Source organism: Ovis canadensis, chromosome 25 (assembly GCF_042477335.2).
Source record: "Ovis canadensis isolate MfBH-ARS-UI-01 breed Bighorn chromosome 25, ARS-UI_OviCan_v2, whole genome shotgun sequence".
Classification (NCBI taxonomy): domain Eukaryota; kingdom Metazoa; phylum Chordata; class Mammalia; order Artiodactyla; family Bovidae; genus Ovis; species Ovis canadensis.
The window spans coordinates 52,779,959-52,798,298 of NC_091269.1; the positions used below are offsets into that span (position 1 = coordinate 52,779,959).

Sequence of the window (18,340 nt, forward strand, 5' to 3'; positions counted from 1 at the left end):
CACCCACCCTGAGAAGGTATCCACCAACACTAACAAGTACCAGTAACCATACTTGCCTGGCCTTACCTTGGTGAAATCTATTTCCCAGTGTTGCCCTGGTCCTTCTCCCCGATACCTCAGTCCTGCATGTTGTCCTTTTCCTGGCCTCATCTGTTAACACGCCTTACAAGCATGCACTATGTTCTTTACAGTTGTCTGGTGCTGGGGAAATCGCAGGCACGCAGTTTGAAAGAGCATCAGAGTCTTCTTTTCTCCCAGATGAGTAGACAAGTATAAATGCTCACATAGTTGCTGTCCCAACTGAGCAGGGAGTATCAAGTAGCCGTCTGAGTCTCGGTACCATCCATCTTCACCTTTTTGAAGGTTGGTGTGTTTTTGGATCCAAGCAAGGTCTGTGGATGAATACTCAGGGGTTGGGGGCAGAGTTCCCATACCTGGAGGTGGAAGTCTGATCGCCAACACAGGGGTGATGAAATCTTCATCAGCTACTTTTCGAGCTGCCAGGTCTGCGGCACGATTCCCTCCTGCCGTGGGGCTGTCACCCTTCTGATGTCCAGGTACGTGTACTATTGACACAGCCCAAGGCATCTGTACAGCTTCTAAAAGTCTACGGATTTCAGGCAAGTTTTTAATTTCTTTCCCTTCAGCTGTCAAAAACCCCCGTTCCTGATATATCGGGCCCTGGATGTGTACCGTGCCAAAAGCATAGCGACTGTCAGTGAAAATAGTTATTCTTTTTCCTTTGGCTCTCTCTAATGCTTGAATCAGGGCAATTAACTGCCTTTTGTGCTGAGGTATCCGGGGGAAGGGCCCCTGCCCATATCGTCTGTCCAGAGTCATTTACTACTGTGGCTCCCGCCCGTCTCTGTCCATCTTTTACATAACTGCTGCCATCTGTGAAGCATTTTAGCTCACTGTTATCCAATGGAGTATCGGTTAAGCCCTTTCCCCGGCCAGTATCTCATCACAATCATTGTGGGGGCTATTTTCCTCCGGATAGGGCAAAAGAGTGGCCAGATTTAGAGTGCAGGGCGTTTGGAAATGAATCCGTGGGGTGTAAAGTAGCAAGGCCTGGTAGTGCGTCAAGCGGGCATTAGAAATCCATTTACCTGGGGATTGCTTTAAAACTCTCTCTATGGCATGAGGAGTGTAGACCAAGAGTCTCTGTCCATAAGTCAGTTTATCAGCATCGTGGACTAAGAGCGCGGTGGCCGCAATGATACGGAGGCAAGGTGGCCATCCGGCTGCCACTGGGACCAGTCTCTTGGAGAGGTAAGCTACAGGTCACTTCCATGGTCCCCATCTCTGTGTTAGTACCCCTTTTCCTATCCCCTGCTTTTCATCTACAAATAATTGGAAAGGCTTAGATGGATCAGGGAGGGCAAGGGCAGGAGCTTCTAGCAAGGCTCGCCTGAGCTCTTGGAAGGCCTCTTTCATTGGCTCAGTCCATTTCCAGTCCTTGTTTTCTTTGGTCCCTTCATATAGGGGCCTGGTCTTTTCTGCAAACCCAAAGATCCATAACCGACAATATCCCACAGTTCCCAGAAATTCTCTCACTTGTCTAGGGTTAGCCGGCTCAGGGATCTGGAGGATGGTTCCTTTTATAGCCCGTGTTAGCCACCTCTGGCCCTGTTTTATCTTATAACCGAGGTATGTAACCTCTTGCTTGGCAATCTGGGCCTTTTTGGCACTGGCCCTGTAACCTAAAGTCCCCAAGGTTTGGAGAAGGTCACCTGTTGCCTCTTGGCACTCTTTCTCTGTAGCCGCTGCCAGCATAAGGTCATCAACATATTGTAATAAAACAATGGTAGGGTGTTCAACCCGATACTCATGGAGGTCTTCATCCAGGGCCTCATTAAATAACGTGGGCGAGTTTTTGAAACCCTGTGGTAAGCGAGTCCATGTCAGCTGCACAGGGGTCTGACCACCGTCTTCCTGCCATTCGAAGGCAAAGATCTCTTGGCTTGCGGGGGCAAGAGGCAAACTGAAAAAGGCATCTTTTAAATCTAAAACAGTGTACCAAATGTAGTTTGGAGGCAAGTTGCTTAGCCATGTATAAGGGTTAGGAACCATAGGATGAATATCATTCACCTGTTTGTTGACTTCTCGTAGATCTTGAACCGGTCTAAAATCAGTTCCCCCAGGCTTTTTCACAGGCAACAGGGGAGTGTTCCATGGGGACCGGCACCTTTTTAGGACCCCAGCGTCTATGAGGCGTTGTACATGAGGAGGAATTCCTTGTCGAGCCTCTTGACTCATAGGATACTGTCGTACCCTCACCGGGGAAGCACTGGCTTTCAGTTCCACAATGATAGGGGGCCTCTGTTTGGCCAGTCCCATTCCTGCTGTTTCAGCCCAGGCCTGAGGGTATCTTTGAACCCATGGTTGTACTTCGGGGCTTATTGTCGCTGGGGCCTCTGGCAAGTAGAGTCTGTATTCATCTTTTAATGCCAGAGACAAGACCTGAAGAGGATGCCCGGTCCCATCTAAAACCAACACTTGTCCGTGGTCGAAATGAATTTGGGCATTTACTTTAGACAGTAAATCCCTTCCCAACAAGGGCGCTGGACACTCAGGTATCACCAGAAAAGAATGGGTCACCTGGTGGGCCCCCAAGTTCACATGCCGTTTTGTAGTCCATCCATATCGTTTAGTCCCGGTTGCTCCCTGCACCCAGCTACTTTTCTTAGACATGGGTCCATCTTTTTGGTTTAAGACTGAGTATTGGGCTCCCGTGTCCACCATGAAGCCAACCGGTTTCCCCTCCACATTTATAGTTACCCAGGACTCGGGGAGGGGCTTCGAGCCCTGACCCCCCTAGTCGCTATCTTCACCCGCGTAGAGGATACGACTGTCTGGAGAGGGAGTCTCATTCTTGGGGTTCTTGGGCCCCTCTTTTAGATTTTTCTTGGGGCATTTATCTTTCCAATGTCCAAACTCTTTACAAAACGCACATTGGTTTTTCTCAAGCTTACGCCTTGTCGTTTTTTCTTCAGTTTTTGAGTCCAATTTTTTTTCTTTCTGGAACCTGTTTTTATTTTCAACCCCAGCAAAAAATATCTGGGCCAGCTCTTTTTGATTTTTACGGTTTTCTTCAGCTCTAAATTTTCTTTCTTCTCTTCTAATGTGGTCCTCTCTCTCTTCTGGGGTCTCTCTATGATTAAAAACTCTCTCGGCTGCCCTCACTAGATCTTGCAAGGATTGTTTATTTAACCTCTCTATCTTTTGTAACTTTTTTCTAATATCAGGGCCTGCTTGATTTACAAATGCTAACATAACTGCCGCTCATGACTCATCTGCCTGTGGGTCCATAGGTATACTGTCTAAAAGCTTCCATTATCCTTTCAAGGAAGGCTGCTGGGCTCTCATTTGGTTCCTGCCTCACTGAATTTATTTTGGCCAAATTAGTTGGCTTCCTGGCAGCCGCTCTAAGGCCGGCCATAAGAGTCTGACAGTACACTCGGAGACGCTCCCTACCTTCAGCACGTTCGAAGTCCCAGTTGGGTTGCACCAAGGGGAATCCCTCCTCAATGAGGTTAGGCTGTATTGTAGGCCTCCCATCCACCCCTGGCACATTCTTCCGAGCTTCTGACAGGTTCCGCTTGTGCTCCTCTGTAGTGAAAAGCACCTGTAACAGTTGCTGACAATCATCCCAAGTGGGATTGTGAGTAAAAAGGATAGACTCTAAAAGATCAATAAGACCCTGCGGTTTTTCAGAGAAGGAGGGAGTCTGGGTTTTCCAATTGTACAAATCACTAGTGGAGAAGGGCCAATACTGATATGTCCGCTCTCCACCCTCTCTGGCTGGCCCCGCCCAGACCGGAAATGCGTGAAGGGTGGAGGAGGGGACTTCTGGGTCTTCTTCCGCTAGGCTGGCCATTTCTCTTGTTCTTCCCCGAGTTCCCTGGGCGGGGCCCCCTTCTCTGGGATGAGCTGAAGGCTCGGTTCTCCTCCTGGCTTCTCCCGATGAAACCTGTGGAACCTGTGGAAGCAAGGGCGGATGTGGATCCGCATACGGGGGTGGGAACAATTCGGTCTCCAGATCTATCAGATTAGGATATAGAGAAGATTCCTGGAAGGCTGGCTTTGGTCGATTCTCGTCCTTTTTTTCCTTCTTTTTCTTCGGAAGCCTTCATGACTAGCACCTGTGGGCTTGGTGAGGTTGGAGTTGGGGAAGAGGGACGGGGAGGTTTAGTAGGAGCGAGAACAAAGGGTTTAAGCCATTCCGGCGGGTTTCTCACCAGATCCTGCCAGACCAGAATGTAGGGAGTCTGATCTGGGTGCCTGGCAGGACTAGGAGTAAGCACCCTCTCTTTAACTGCCTGGATAATTTGGGGATTGAAGGTTCCCTCTTGTGGCCATCCGACGTCGAAGGTGGGCCACTCGGAGGAACAGAAAGTCACCAGTTTGCTCTTCTTTACCAGTAACAAAAGATTCTGAGCTCTAGACTTGAAATCAGAGAAGTGGTTAATCATAAGAGATAAAGGAGTAGAAGTTGTTTGTCCCATGATCACAGAAAAGTACACTGGGAGCCAACAGAGCACACAAAGAGCAACGCAGACACCACAAATAGACAAACAGATAACAAACGCAAGGTGGCCACCGACAATGCACTCAATCTTACCTGCAGGATGTTCACAGAGCCAGCCACCTCCCTAGCACGAAACCAGGCCCCGGCCTTACGCTGGACTTGCCTCTGCACTTTACACCCAGATGCCTCCCCAGTACAATACTGGGCCCCGGACTTAATCTGGGCTTCTGCAACGTTAGCACCGGTGCTCAGAGCTCTTATCTCCTAATGAGGTTACTCCTTTCTACCAGGAGAGTTGTCCTCCCCAGCGGGACAGAGATCCCTGACGAGCCCCCAAATGTTATGCTCCGAGCCCGTATCTCCGAACCGACCGAGAGAGCAAGTCCACCACAGTAATGCAAACGCAAGAAGGGAGTTTGTTTATTCCTAGCGCGCTAGGGCCCAAGTCTCGTCCCACACAAGGGAATCCGACAAGAGCCCTGAACAGAGTATGGCGGCTTATATACAGGCAGTTCTTTGTCTCAGTTACAGGAGTAGCTGGAGTTATGATTGGCCAGGCAGGATGAGCGCATATCCTGTCTCTTTCTGGTAAACATGACTCGGGTCCTAGAGACCGTCGTTTGGTCCCTAACAATTAATAGTGTGCTGAATGTAGCATTAGTATGCATGGTGATTTTAGATATAAAAATATATCTAAATGCTTAGACCCCATGGACTGTAGCCTACCAGGTTCCTCCCTCCATGGGATTCTCCAGGCAAGAGTACTGGAGTGGGTTGCCATTTCCTTCTCCATGTGTCAATAATAAACATAGCTAAATACCTTCACTGGGAGCCCAGCACTCAGTGTAAACAGTACTTGGAGTCCTGACAATGGTCAAAGAACACCACTGCAGAGCTAAAAATGCTATGAATGTAACAAACCACCAGTGGTCACCAGTGGGGAGAGGGAAAAGGGGAGGGGCAAGATGGTATAGGGGTTTAAGAAGGTACGACTGAGCAACTTCCCTCTCACTTTTCACTTTCGTGCATTGGAGAAGGAAATGGCAACCCACTCCAGTGTTCTTGCCTGGAGAATCCCAGGGACGGCGGAGCCTGGTGGGCTGCCATCTATGGGGTCACACAGAGTTGGACATGACTGAAGTGATTTAGCAGCAGCAGCAGCAGCAGCAGCAGCAGCAGCAGATAAGCTACACAGATATACTGCACAGCACAAGAAATATACAGTATTTTATACTGACATAAACACACTAACCAGGCGTGGCATTTCAGTTATTCTTGTTTGAGAAGTTTTTTTAAGTGAATTCGGATGACTAAAGTTTTGAGCGTGGTCCCTCCATGCTCCAGGTTCAGGGAACACTTTCCTACTTTATATTATAAATGTCATTCCTCTCTTTCATTTACAGCAATGTCAAAACTTTGATTTTAGCGACAATTTATATTGAGTAATTTTTATTTACTACAGACATCTAGTGCATTGTGTTGGTAAAAGGAAAAAGTAAAAATTCTTCATGAATATTTCTCTGAATAGTTTTAGCATGCCAAAGTATTTTCCCTAATCCAACCTTATGCCTTACTATAAACAGAAATGAGGTAACCAGTATGAATGAATGAATGAAGTCACTCAGTCGTGTCCGGTTCTTTGCGACCCCATGGACTGTAGCCCACCAGGCTCCTCTGTCCATGGGATTCTCCAGGGAAGAATACTGGAGTGGGTTGCCATTTCCTTCTCCAGGGGATCTTCCTGACCATGGGATTGAATTCCGGTCTCCTGCCTTTTAGGCAGACACTTTACTATCTGAGCCACCTGGGAGGAGGCGTAACCAGTATAACTCAAACCTATTCAGAAAGCTTAAGAGCCATCTTAAAATGTTTGTTGATAGAATTACAAATGCAATATTTTGGATAAGATTTTTAAGTGTCCACTGTGTAAATCATAAATAAAGAGAAACGTGAAATGATAAGTACACACTCTCGTTGTCTAACCCTGACAGAAAAAGGAACTATTATTTCCAATTCAGTGTGGACCAGGAGCCTTGCAGAGAGAAGGGTCTCATAGATTCATATATTGACTGCACTAGATTTTTTTGTTTGTAAAGAAGGGAAGGAAAAATATCTATATATTTTTTATAAGCCAAATTGTTTAACTAAGAGCTTTAATTAACAAGGTCCCAGCAAGGGCCCTGGCTAATTCTCATGGTGTGATTGCGTTCTGTACTCTAACCTCAAAGGCAAGTTCTCCAGTGTCTCTTTGGTGCTTTCATGCCCTTCATGTAAATACATACAGGCCCGCAGATGGTAAGTTGTTTTGCTAAAGAACTTCTTTACACATCTGGAATATAACCTCAAGATTTGTTTTAAAACCATGGCTTATAAAATATGTTTGGACTTGGATTGCATGGAGTCATAAACACGTTGAATGTAGGTAACAGTGTTAGTTTATAAATGTGGCCTGCTTTTAAGTTGTGAGGTTGTTGCAGCAAAACCAGAAATGAGTAAACAGCCCTTGGCACATACCAGCCAAACAAGCCTACAAGAGTTAAACAATCTTCATTATCCTTTAGCTGTTACTAGTAACAAACGATTGTAACTGGACTTGTTCTTCACAGAGCTTATTACTCTCTCTGACTCCATACAGATTACACTCTGCACCTAGCATACTCCCACCACCCCCCCCCCACCCCCGCCATACTCCTGTGTGTGTGTTAGTCATTCAGTTGTGTCCGACTCTTTGCGACCCCACGGACTGTAGCCCACTCCCCACCCCCACCCCCCAGGCTTCTTTGTCCGTGGAATTCTCCAGGCAAGAATACTGGAGTGGATTGCCATTCCCTTCTCCCATTGTAAACCAGCTGCTGCTAAGTCGCTTCAGTCGTGTCCGACTCTGTGCGACCCCATAGATGGCAGCCCACCAGGCTCCTCTCTCCCTGAGATTCTCCAGGCAAGAATACTGGAATGGGTTGTCATTTCCTTCTCCAACACTCTCTTCTAGCATTCTGCATTTAAGAAAAAAAGCTGATAAATTCATGGAGACCAGTCCTGGTTGCTGAATTGTCTGATGCCAGCTGTGGCCATTCTGAAACTTCGCGAGAGAAAAAAACAGACCTTCTAAAAGATATAAAGGACTTTTCTGGTGGCTTAGAGGGTAAAGCATCTGCCTGCAATGCAGGAGACCCAGGTTCGATCCCTGGGTTGGGAAGATCCCCTGGAGAAGGACATGGCAACCCACTCCAGTATTCTTGCCTGGAAAATCCCATGGACAGAGCCTGGTAGGCTACAGTCCATGGGGCTGCAAAGAGTCGGACATGACTGAGCAACTTCATTTATTCATTCAGAGGATATAAAACCTCTCCCTCTTCCTGAGAAGGATAGGGCACAGTTCTTGAGGTGCTAGCCTGCTGTGCTTCCCTTTGTCCTGGCAAAAATAATAAAGCTGCTCTTTCCTATTTCCTCCAAACTCTTTCTCCGTATTTCTTTTTGGCATTGGTGGATACGGAGCCACGATTTTGGTAACAAGTTGTTTTTGTTCCTTCTATTGGCCCTTTCTGTTTTGTTCTTCCAAACTCTACTTGCTGTGGGTATTTCTGGGGTTTTAGTCTATTTGCCCTCCACGTTTGTTTCCAACGTGCTTGGCCTTTTCTCATCCAAACCCACATAGGCGTTTCTCCCATATGACCACTGTGACTGCAACACAAGTCCAAGATGTCTCTATGTTTATTGTTTGCTTCACAGACTTACTCCTAAACTCCTGGGCTGTGGGAGAGGGAAGGAACATGAAGTCCAGTTAGTCTGGCTTCTGTGTTACTTCACCCCATAGGATGCGGCTTATGGGTCCAAAAAATCAACTACCCACACCGTTTGCTATGTGTTTTGCTCTAAGCCACGATAATACCCCAAATAAGATTACATGTTTTATACTTTCTGCCTTTAAAAACAGTACTCTGTTTACTTGCTGCATAGACTGGATCAAACGGAGTGAAATGTAATAGAAACAAAAGGAGGCCAATCCTGCAGTGAAAGGAAATGCTCATATCCACCCACGACTTGGTATATGTGGAGGAGTTATGTGGACTATACGCAGCTCTTGAAACATAAGCAAGGATGTTAGTTGTGGCATGTAGGATCTAGTTCCCTGACCAGGGATCGAACCTGGGCCCCCTGCATAGAGGAGGCCCATTGAGAGTGTAGAGTCTTAGCCACTGGATGGCCAGGGAAATCCCCTGCATTTTGTTTTCAGTGGAAAAACAAACAAAACCCTGTTACAAATAGTTCCAGAATAGAGTCAGTTGGAGAAAGAAGTATCCAATGTATGGCAGTGAATAAAAAACTGACATAACAGAAAAGCATTTAATTGGAGATATAATTCACATTTTATTCAGTAATCTGCCATATTATCCTTGAAACCATTAATAACCCCTCAATCACAAAAGAAGCAGTGGGAAAGACCCAGAATTTTGTGCAGAAGTCACTCTCCACCAAAACCAATTCATAGTCTACCATCTTTCATGGCTGTGGTTTTACCTGGAGCCTCTTTTTTGGGGGGAGCAGGGAGAGGGATCTGTTTCTCACCAATATTAGTTTAAAAAAAATAACATGACATACTGTGTCATGGAAAAAAAACAAGGTCTAGTTCCTAGTGAACCTGCAAGCAGGGGGACCTTCAGGAAAGGAACCCTACAATCTCCTAGAAGCGACAGTCAATAACCCTTCTGCCCCAACCAGTTAACAGTCATAAGAGATAGCCAGGTGAATGAGAGGGGTAGTCATTAGCTGGAGAACCATGAGCTAGACTCTCTAGAACAGGAATGGCTGAGTGAGTCAGAACAGGAGGGGCACATCTACAGAGTCTGGAGAAAACTAATAAATAATAGGAAAGGGTGGAAAGATACAGGTTTCCCACACTGTAGGAGCCCCACAGAAAGACGGGAGTCAAGGGCAGTCCTGTGCTTTTCTCTGAGACAGGTGTACACTATACAGGTCCTGCAGTTTTCAGAGAAAAATTGGAATGCTGCTGAACTAGTGCAAAGTGAAATCAGAGTAAACACTGTGTGAGGTGATGGGACAGGGGTTAGGGTTAAAAACGAAGCTGTCTAAACTGCGGTCCTGACCTGAAAGTGGCCGTCAGAGCTGCACACTCCAGAGCACTGTGTCGGAGGGCCCGAGTGAAAGGGGATACCGCTTCTGGCTGGGAGGGCAGAACAGGCATTCTCCAATCCTCTCTTCTGGATTCCCGGCATGTCCTCTGTGTCCCTGCTCAGCCCACCCCATTCCAGGCACTTGCCTGTCTTCCTTATCTTTCTCTGTAATGTGAAATGGGAGCCTGAGAGAAGATCCTGCCTCACAGGTGTCCAATAACTGGGTGGAATTATGTGCTGTGGAGGCCTCACTCTATTTTGGCCCAAGTGGGTAGAAAAAAATTAGAGGAAAGGAGAGCTGATAAGATGGTAAGGGTAAGGGTAAGGGTGGTAAGGGTAAGGTGTTTTAATCAGAAGGGTGAGCAAGGGTATCTCAAACTTAGTATGTGGCTTAAAGCAGGTGACAGGGAGAATGTCAGTGCAGCCAAGGACCACAGGAAGGTAGCTGGGAGCGCTTTGCCAAACACATCAGTCTGCGTAATTAGAAAGCTAAAATCTTTTTCTACTATCTACTTAACTTTAACTAGAGCTGATGAGGGAATCATGAATAACTAGAGTACCCCTCAGAAAAGATGACGCTGAATATCAAAGTATAGGGAAAGCTTTTGAATATCTTCTTTTCTCCCCCTAGGAACTTTATATACTATATTTTCTCTCTCTTTTAATTAATTAATTAATTTATTAAAAAAATTTTTTTAAACTGAAGTACAGTTGGTTATAAAAATATTATATTAGTTTCAAGTGTACAATAAAGTGATTCAGTTTTTTTGGATATCTTCTTTAAGTTTGTTTTTGGCGTTTTGGTCTAAAAGCAATCAAATAATAGAGAGATGCCATCCCAAAAAGGAACGTCTGTAGGAACCAGAGCAGTTGGGTCCAAGTATTCGTGATGCCTTTAGACCTAAAAAGAGAAAAGAGAAAAATCTATTCACCAGAATCTTAGTGTTATGGTTTCACAGGAGTCATTTTTTAAAAATGCATTACTTCTACCTACTTTCATTGGGTTTATTTTGCACTTTCCTCCCACTTCTTAACTTGAATTGTTAGTTCATTTACTTTAGTTTTCCTTATGCATTTAGGAGGATACACTCCTCTCTGAGAAAGTCTGGCTACTGCCTAGGGGATGATATTATGAAACTATTTCTCACATGATTTGATGAGCATATAGGGTTAGAAATCACTGGGATGGCTTCAAAGCAAGTGTTTTGAAGACAGATTAGAGGTAAATCCTAGCCTGGGCTTTCCTGGTGGCTCAGTGCTGCCAGTGCAGGAGACCCAGGTTCTGTCCTGGGTTGCGAAGATCCCCTGGAGAAGGAAATGGAAACCCACTCCAGTACTCTTGCCTGGAAAATCCCCTGGACAGAGGAGCCTAGCAGGCTACCGTCTGTGGAGTCACAGAGTCGGACATGATTTAGCAACTAGGCTACAAAAGACAAATCCTAGCTTGGCCAACTACCAGCATGACCTTGGGCCAGTCACTCACTCACTCTCAGTTTTCTCATCTAAAAAAACAGGAATAATAGTATTTATCTCACCTTGAGATAAGTTACACAAAGTGGTTAGTAAAGGGTCTGGCACATGGAAATAATAAATACTGTTTATACACCCATTCAAACTAAACTGCTTAACACCAAGGTCAAAAGAAAATGGCCCAGTGCAAGTGACTGACTTGCTACAGTTTCATCTTTATATAAATAAGTCTCATATTTTTTTAAATGTAAAAACAATATAATTTTCTATACTAACAGATTTAAGGAAAAAAATTGTATGATCATAAAAAAATGCAGAAAAAGAATTTGATAAATTTCAACATCCACTCTTAATACAAGTTCTTAGAAAACTTAGAGAACAGAACTTTAATCTGATAGAGAAGATCTACACAACATACAACTCTAGAAAAAAGATGAGGCAGAGTGTTGAAAGTTTACAAGGCCAGGATGCCTACTATTATCACTTCAAGTTGACAATGAACTGAGTTACTGAGAGGGTAACAGGCAGGAAGGCCAGGGGTCTCCAAACAGAGGAAAGAGGCTACAAGTGTTAGGCATTTTTTCTCTCTCTTATACGGCCAGGAAACAAACTACTAGTATTATATATTTTCCCCTTCTCTATACAAATTTAAAAAGAGGTTTCTCTTAAAATTTTGTGTTGCCATGATGACACCTGGTTCCACCTAAATTTAACTTTTCTCAAACTTTTGAGCTAACCAATGTGCTTTTCTGATGGAAATGTTTGTCTTAAGCTATGTCAATGAACTATGTATTTACCCTGTTGCTTCTGCTGCTGCTAAGTCGCTTCAGTCGTGTCCAACTCTGTGCGACCCCATAGACGGCAGCCCACCAGGCTCCCCCATCCCTGGGATTCTCCAGGCAAGAACACTGGAGTGGGTTGCCATTTCCTTCTCCAATGCGTGAAAGTGAAAAGTGAAAGTGAAGTTGCTCAGTCGTGTCCGACTCTTGGCGACCCCATGGACTGCAGCCCACCAGGCGCCTCCATCCATGGGATTTTCCAGGCAAGAGTACTGGAGTGGGGTGCCATCGCCTTCTCTGATGTATTTACCCTAGACTCTGTCTTCAAGTAGGTTCTGCTTAAGACTCAGAACTGATAGTGCACTCAGTCATGTCCAACTCTTTGCGACCCCATGGACTGCTGCACCCCAGGCCTCCTTGTCCATCACCAACTCTCAGAGTTTATTCAAACTCATGTCCATTGAGTCGGTGATGCCATCCAACTATCTCATCCTCAGTCGTCCCTTCTCCTGCCTTCAATCTTTCCCAGCATCAGGGTCTTTTCAAATGAGTCAGTTCTTCACATCATGTGGTCAAAGTATTGGAGTTTCAGCTTCAACATCAGTCCTTCCAATATTCAGGACTGATTTCCTTTAGATAGACTGGCTAGATCTCCTGGCTGTCCAAGGGACTCTCAAGAGTCTTCTCTAAAACCACAGTTCAAAAGCATCAATTTTTTGGCGCTCAGCTTTCTTTACAGTCCAACTCTCACATCTATACATGACTACTGGAAAAACCATAGTTTTGACTAGATGGACCTTTGTTGGCAAAGTAGTGTCTCTGCTTTTTAATATGCTGTCTAGGTTGGTCATAGCTTTTCTTCCAAGGAGCAAGCATCTTTTAATTTCATGGCTGCAATCACCATCTGCAGTGATTTTTGGAGCCCCTCAAAATAAAGTCTGTCACTGTTTCCACTGGTTCCCCACCTATCTGCCATGAAGTGATGGGACCAGATAAAAAAGTTGGCTTAAAACTCAACATTCAGAAACATTCATAAAACTAAGATCATGGCATCTGGTTCCATAACTGACAAGGGCTCAACAAACCTGTATGTTTTACTCATACATTGTCCTCCTAATCTATACTAATGAAACTATATATTTACTTGGAAACCTGCCTTTCTTCAAGATTCATGTCAATTGTTTTATGGCCTGGGATGACTCACCTGGTGCCAATGTTATGCCAAAATGCGTGTTGTGGGTGAGGGCCTGGTGCCACTCTGAATTTTGAGACACCTCCTTTCTCTAATTAACAGCTTGCTAATAGATATATAACTTACTGCTAAAGGCTAGCAGGGGGGCACTTTTTCTGCCTCCTTCTGATGTCTATATCAGAAGCTTTCTCTATCTCTTTTATACTTTAACAAAACTTTATTACACAAAAATAAAGCCTCTGAGTGAACAAGCCTTATCACTGGCCCCAGATTGAATTCCTCTCCTCCAGAAGCCAAGAATCCCAGCCAGGACATACAAGAAATTCATTCACACAGAATTATTTATAATAGTTTAGAAAAGCTAGAAGTTTAAAAGTCCATCAGAAGGAAGATTTGTTAAATACATTAGGGCACATCTATATAATATTATGCACTAATGAATGAGTCCAATGAATGAGTTTACATGGATAGACATGGGAAAATAGGCATATATGACAATAAAAAAATTATAGAAGAGTTTGTATCTATATGTAAGTGTGTATATATATATATATATATATATATATATATATATATATATATATATATATGGTGGCTATAAAGTCAAACATCCAGTCCAATCTTATGTCTAGTTAAACAGAATTCATCAATTCCTTTCTATTGCTGGACAGTGGAATTTGGGGTTGAGGGCTACAAATGTTCTGCATGTCTTCATGATTTTTTATTTAATTGGAGGAAAACTGCTTTATTCTGCCTAACAACACATTTAGTGATTCTTTCATTTAAATGTATTTATTCATTCATGAAAGGAATATTCACTCTGATTTACAGTGGAGATTTCTTTGGAAGGAATGATGCTGAAGCTGAAGCTCCAGTACTTTGGCCACCTCATGCAAAGAGTTGACTCAGTGGAAAAGACTCTGATGCTGGGAGGGATTGGGGGCAGGAGGAGAAGGGGACGGCAGAGGATGAGATGGCTGGATGGCATCACTGACTCGATGGACGTGAGTCTGAGTGAACTCCAGGAGATGGTGATGGACAGGGAGGCCTGGTGTGCTGCGATTCATCGGGTCGCAAAGAGTCGGATACAACTGAGCAACTGAACTGAACTGAACTGAATGATACACTGCAACATGTTAGTCCATAAATAAATGATTTCAGGAACATGAGAAGAGTGCCCTAACCTATGTCTGTTCTCCCACTTCCTCTCAAAGAACTGGAGAGCTGGATGTTCCATTCGAGTCTTTTTGTTTTCATTAGAGGCTTCATATGCCAACTGCACAATAGGTGTCATGTACTCCAACACTGTAATTTGGAGGGCTGCACTGCACACCTCCAAGCTGAGCTGTCATTGAGAAGTGAAGAGGCTTTCAGAAAGAGGTGCTGCTGCTGTGGCACCTCCTATCGCAAGTCAGCCTGAAAAACAGCTTCAAAAGAACCATTCAGAGAGCCTGACAAGAGTCCCCTGTGATTTTGGGGAGGGTTAACAACTGACTCACGAGTTTAAATACCAGTAGAGCTGCCTGATAGGATCCATGGCTGTGCAGGAAATGGCACACACCTGCAGATTTATCCCAATGAAGGGATAAGGAAGCTGTCCTTGTGAGCCTTACAGGTCTTGCGGAAGGGCACTGGTGCGCATGGGCTTAAAAGCAACCCCGCCCCAGAGGCCTAACTAAAGGGCAGAAGAAACCTAAATAAGAGGAAAACATTATCAACCCGAAGGGGAAACTGCAAGTGACATGCTGACTAAGGCTGAAGGAACCATCAAGGCAACTGTGGAAGGCAGATCCCTGCTGATGAGCGGTTTCTCAAAAACCCACCAGAGACCCTCTGGAGAGAAAGAAGCAACAATGGGTATGTAACGACAGCATCACCCAGTTGCCTGATCACAAGGCAGATCATGCTCTGCTTTCTTTACATGTACTTCCGGCACCCCAAGGGGCTACAAGCAACTACTGCTAGTGAGCAGGAAACAAAGTCAGAAGGAGAGTGAAGACGTCAATTCCACCCTTCCCCATGGCGGCCTGCTGAGCCTTGGCTGAAGAACAGATGTACTGAATTTGATAAAAGTTCATAGTTTTAATAACTTTATAACTTGACTGGACTTGACAATATCAGATAGTGACTGAACGACCTGTGGACCTGCTTTAGATTTTACCCAGGTCTAGGGTGAGTGGCAGACAATAATCCACGGGGAATTGGAGAGAGGTAAAAACATAAAGCTGCTTTATGCTCCTCTCCTAGAAAGTCCAGCTTGTTTAATAAAACAGAAGGTGGAGTAACATAATATATTTAAGTCAGTTAGCAGTTGTCTGGCATAGTGTGCACCCAAGAAATATTAATTATTTTTATTATTAAAACATAATAAAGTATCTTATTTTCCACTTTTAGAAGTAATACCACAAAAACAGAGGTGGTAACTAATCTTGAGCCAAAGAAAAAACACTCAGTTGTAAAGCAGTCTGGCATTACTATAACCATTTACTTTCTGTGTATGCTTACATAAAGTCTAAATGTGAAGAGAAGCTTTTTCTAGTTTTCTCACATTTATTATTTACACTGGCATTTGCTGAGTACGGCCTAGTCATAGGATCTTTAGCTTTCATTGCACCCCAGAATCATCTACAGAACTTGAAAAAAAAAACAAACCACATTCCTGTGCCTGAAGCAAGGCCTACCAGATTAGGATCTCTGGGTCTGGAAACCAAACAAGTGAATTTTAAGAAAGCTCCTCAAGTGATTCAGTTGCAAAACTAGGGGGTTGAGAATCATTGGGCTAGGTCAGTACAGCTCTTTTTCAAACTAGAAGGTAGCCTGCTAATCTTTCCTTCTAGATGGGACTACAGGGATATTTTTGAAAAAAAGAAAATGAATTATCTAAATTAAATGACTAATTGACTCATTAATACAAATGAAATGAATTCATTCATTAACTATTTACTGAGTACTCCCTCTGAGTACTGAGTTGAGGCTCAGTGTTAGGTGTGGGACTTCAACTCTATCCTGAGAGTGTTCTCAGCCTACAAGCACATGAATTATTCAAATATGGCTACTCTTAACTTATGTGAGATACCAAGAGAAAAGCAACAAAGATCGATTAAAAACACTTACTTGCACAATACAATGGCATACAACGACTCTCCCACGTGAATCATCCAGGCAAGCCAATAACTGAAACAAAAGTCAGCCTAGTTTAAGGTGATGGTCCTTTGCTGATGAGATCTAACAGAAAAACCTCCAAAAGAAGAGTGCTTTACTATGAACGAGCACCATTTTTGGAAGGCAACCATGGGCCTTCCAGGGAGACTGAAGCTGTGGGGTCCACATCCCATTTCTGGAGCTCTACTTACCAACCATGCATGAGGGTGTGATAATGCTTCAGCAGGTACTGAGTGAAGGGGCCCAGGGGTCCCAGGCTCTGATAAGGAACACTCTCAGGCCAGAAGAGCACCCACTGAAAGAGAACCAGAGTACTTTTAGATCACTTCAATGTATTTTTAACCAAGGCTATGAAATAATCCTGATTCTGCAAGAACAAATAACAGACCAAAGCAACTCTGAACCAAGCCATACAGGCTTCAATTCTCGAATTCTATTTTCTAAAAGCCATTTCAGTGGAAGATTTCTGCTAAGGAAACTATGTGGTTATCAGACTTAGTGCCCAGATTAGCTGACTTCTGATTACTGAATTCCATAATTTAGTAGTCTGCAACCCACTGTTTTGGGTATCTTCTTGTGGCTCAGCTGGTAAAGAATCTGCCTGCAATGCGGGAGACCTGGGTTCAGTCCCTGGGTTGGGAAGATCCCCTGGAGAAGGAAAAGGCTACCCACTCCAGTATTCTGGCCTGAAGAATTCTATACAGTCCATGGAGTCGCAAAGACTCGGACACGACGACTTTCACTGTATTCTTTAAATGAATTCTGTCTCTCAAAAAAAAGTTGCTGCTTATCTCAGTAGAGATTGTCTTCTTGATTTTACATCTATGGCATAATATGCACATCCTCTCTATCCCTTCTTACCACTTAAATTCTACCCAACCTTTAGGTTTATCCCCATTTTCCAAGCAATTCCAACTGCCTCAGACATTCTGCTTTGGAAGCCCTATCTTGACTTGGCAGGCCTAGAATTGTCAACTTGGCCTCTTTCTTCTCTCCTCAGTTCTACTCAGACCTGAATAAGTCCTACGAACCTTGGAGACGCAAAGGCAGGAACATTTCCAAGCGAAAACCTAACAAGCCCACCGAACTTTCGCTTACGCTAATTACCTAGGCAACCGCCAGCCGCGCAAGCGCAAGACCTCCCTCCTCCCCCCTCCCCAGCGCCCCTGGCTCTACGGGAGCCTGGCGGGCCAAAACAAAACGCCGCGCCGTACTACACCTTACCCCGAAATATCCCAGCACCAGGACCGTGACCAGCGAGGGCAGGGGTCTGGCTACACGGAAGTAGGAGGCAGCAGCCCCACCAGCCTCCGACTTCGCCGCCATTTTGAAAGATCTAGTCACCTAGTCATAGGGTGGGGAGAGAAAGCGTGGGCAGCTGGTTTCTCAAGATCTCAACACAGGCCAAAGGCGCGGACAGACGAGTGCGCCTGTGTTTTCTTCCCGAGTCTAGTCCCCTGGCTCAGAGCGCGCGAGAGCCGCGATTGCGCCTGCGACCTCTCCACGGCTCCAGGTGGGATCTTGCACCTCCAGGCAGCACTCCAGGCCCTCGCCTAGCCTTCCTCGGGGCCCGCTGCCCTTACCGTGTAATAGCCAAAAGAGAGGATGATGACAGTAACGCAGAACAGACTGCTCCTCTGGAAGTAGGCCTCATCTCCTGTCGCCTTCCCCATCGCTGCAGCGCACATTATGGGATGCCTGGCAGGCCACTGGCGGTGCGCGGGGAGATAAAGGCAAGGCAGGGGCGGGGCCACGGCCAAAGCTCCTCCCTTCTCTCCCCTAAGGGAGGAGGGTCTGTGGGCTTGAAACTTGGAAACAGTTCCCACCCACTCTGGCCTGGAGGGCTGGTCATCATTTTGCAGGGGAGACACCCCCACCCCCACCCCCCCACTTCTCTGAGTTTCCGGAACTTAAGATAATGGTGTTGGAATAGATGGTGCGTTCTGCTTCTGATAACTGTGGGTCTAGGTTTTTTTTTTTAACTTTTTGTTTTGTATTGGGGTGTATATAGCTGAGTAACAATGTTGTGATGCTTTCAGGTGTTCTCTAAGTCTGTGAGTCTCAATCTGTTTTG

At 45.0% G+C, this 18,340-nt stretch overlaps 1 protein-coding gene across 3 annotated transcripts; it reads right to left on the reverse strand.

Moving 5' to 3' along the window:
* Window positions 1-8,874: 8,874 nt before the first annotated feature.
* On the reverse strand, window positions 8,875-18,010 carry TMEM254 (transmembrane protein 254). Of its 3 annotated transcripts, none has more exons than XM_069572453.1 (4): window positions 17,850-18,010; window positions 16,458-16,561; window positions 16,219-16,278; window positions 8,875-10,564 (listed from the first exon to the last, which is right to left on the reverse strand). In XM_069572453.1, the coding sequence occupies exons 1-4, from the start codon at window positions 17,952-17,954 to the stop codon at window positions 10,444-10,446; spliced, it is 390 nt and encodes a 129-aa protein (XP_069428554.1). In that variant the 5' UTR covers window positions 17,955-18,010; the 3' UTR covers window positions 8,875-10,443. The 3 variants fall into 3 exon arrangements, with proteins under 3 accessions (XP_069428554.1, XP_069428555.1, XP_069428556.1); XM_069572454.1 differs by lacking the exon at window positions 17,850-18,010 and adding an exon at window positions 17,491-17,607; XM_069572455.1 differs by lacking the exon at window positions 16,219-16,278 and having other exon boundaries at window positions 17,850-18,009.
* Between the last annotated feature and the right edge of the window lie 330 nt (window positions 18,011-18,340).

Bases quoted from the DNA above. Each gene is read 5' to 3' on its own strand.
- TMEM254 (XM_069572453.1), bottom strand. From the start codon at position 17,954: ATGTGCGCTGCAGCGATGGGGAAGGCGACAGGAGATGAGGCCTACTTC. The intron at 16,562-17,849 runs GTAAGGGCAGCG...GTTCTCTTTCAG, and splicing joins TCTCTTTTGGCTATTACACG to TGGGTGCTCTTCTGGCCTGA. The intron at 16,279-16,457 runs GTAAGTAGAGCT...CTTTTGTTTCAG, and splicing joins CACACCCTCATGCATGGTTG to TTATTGGCTTGCCTGGATGA.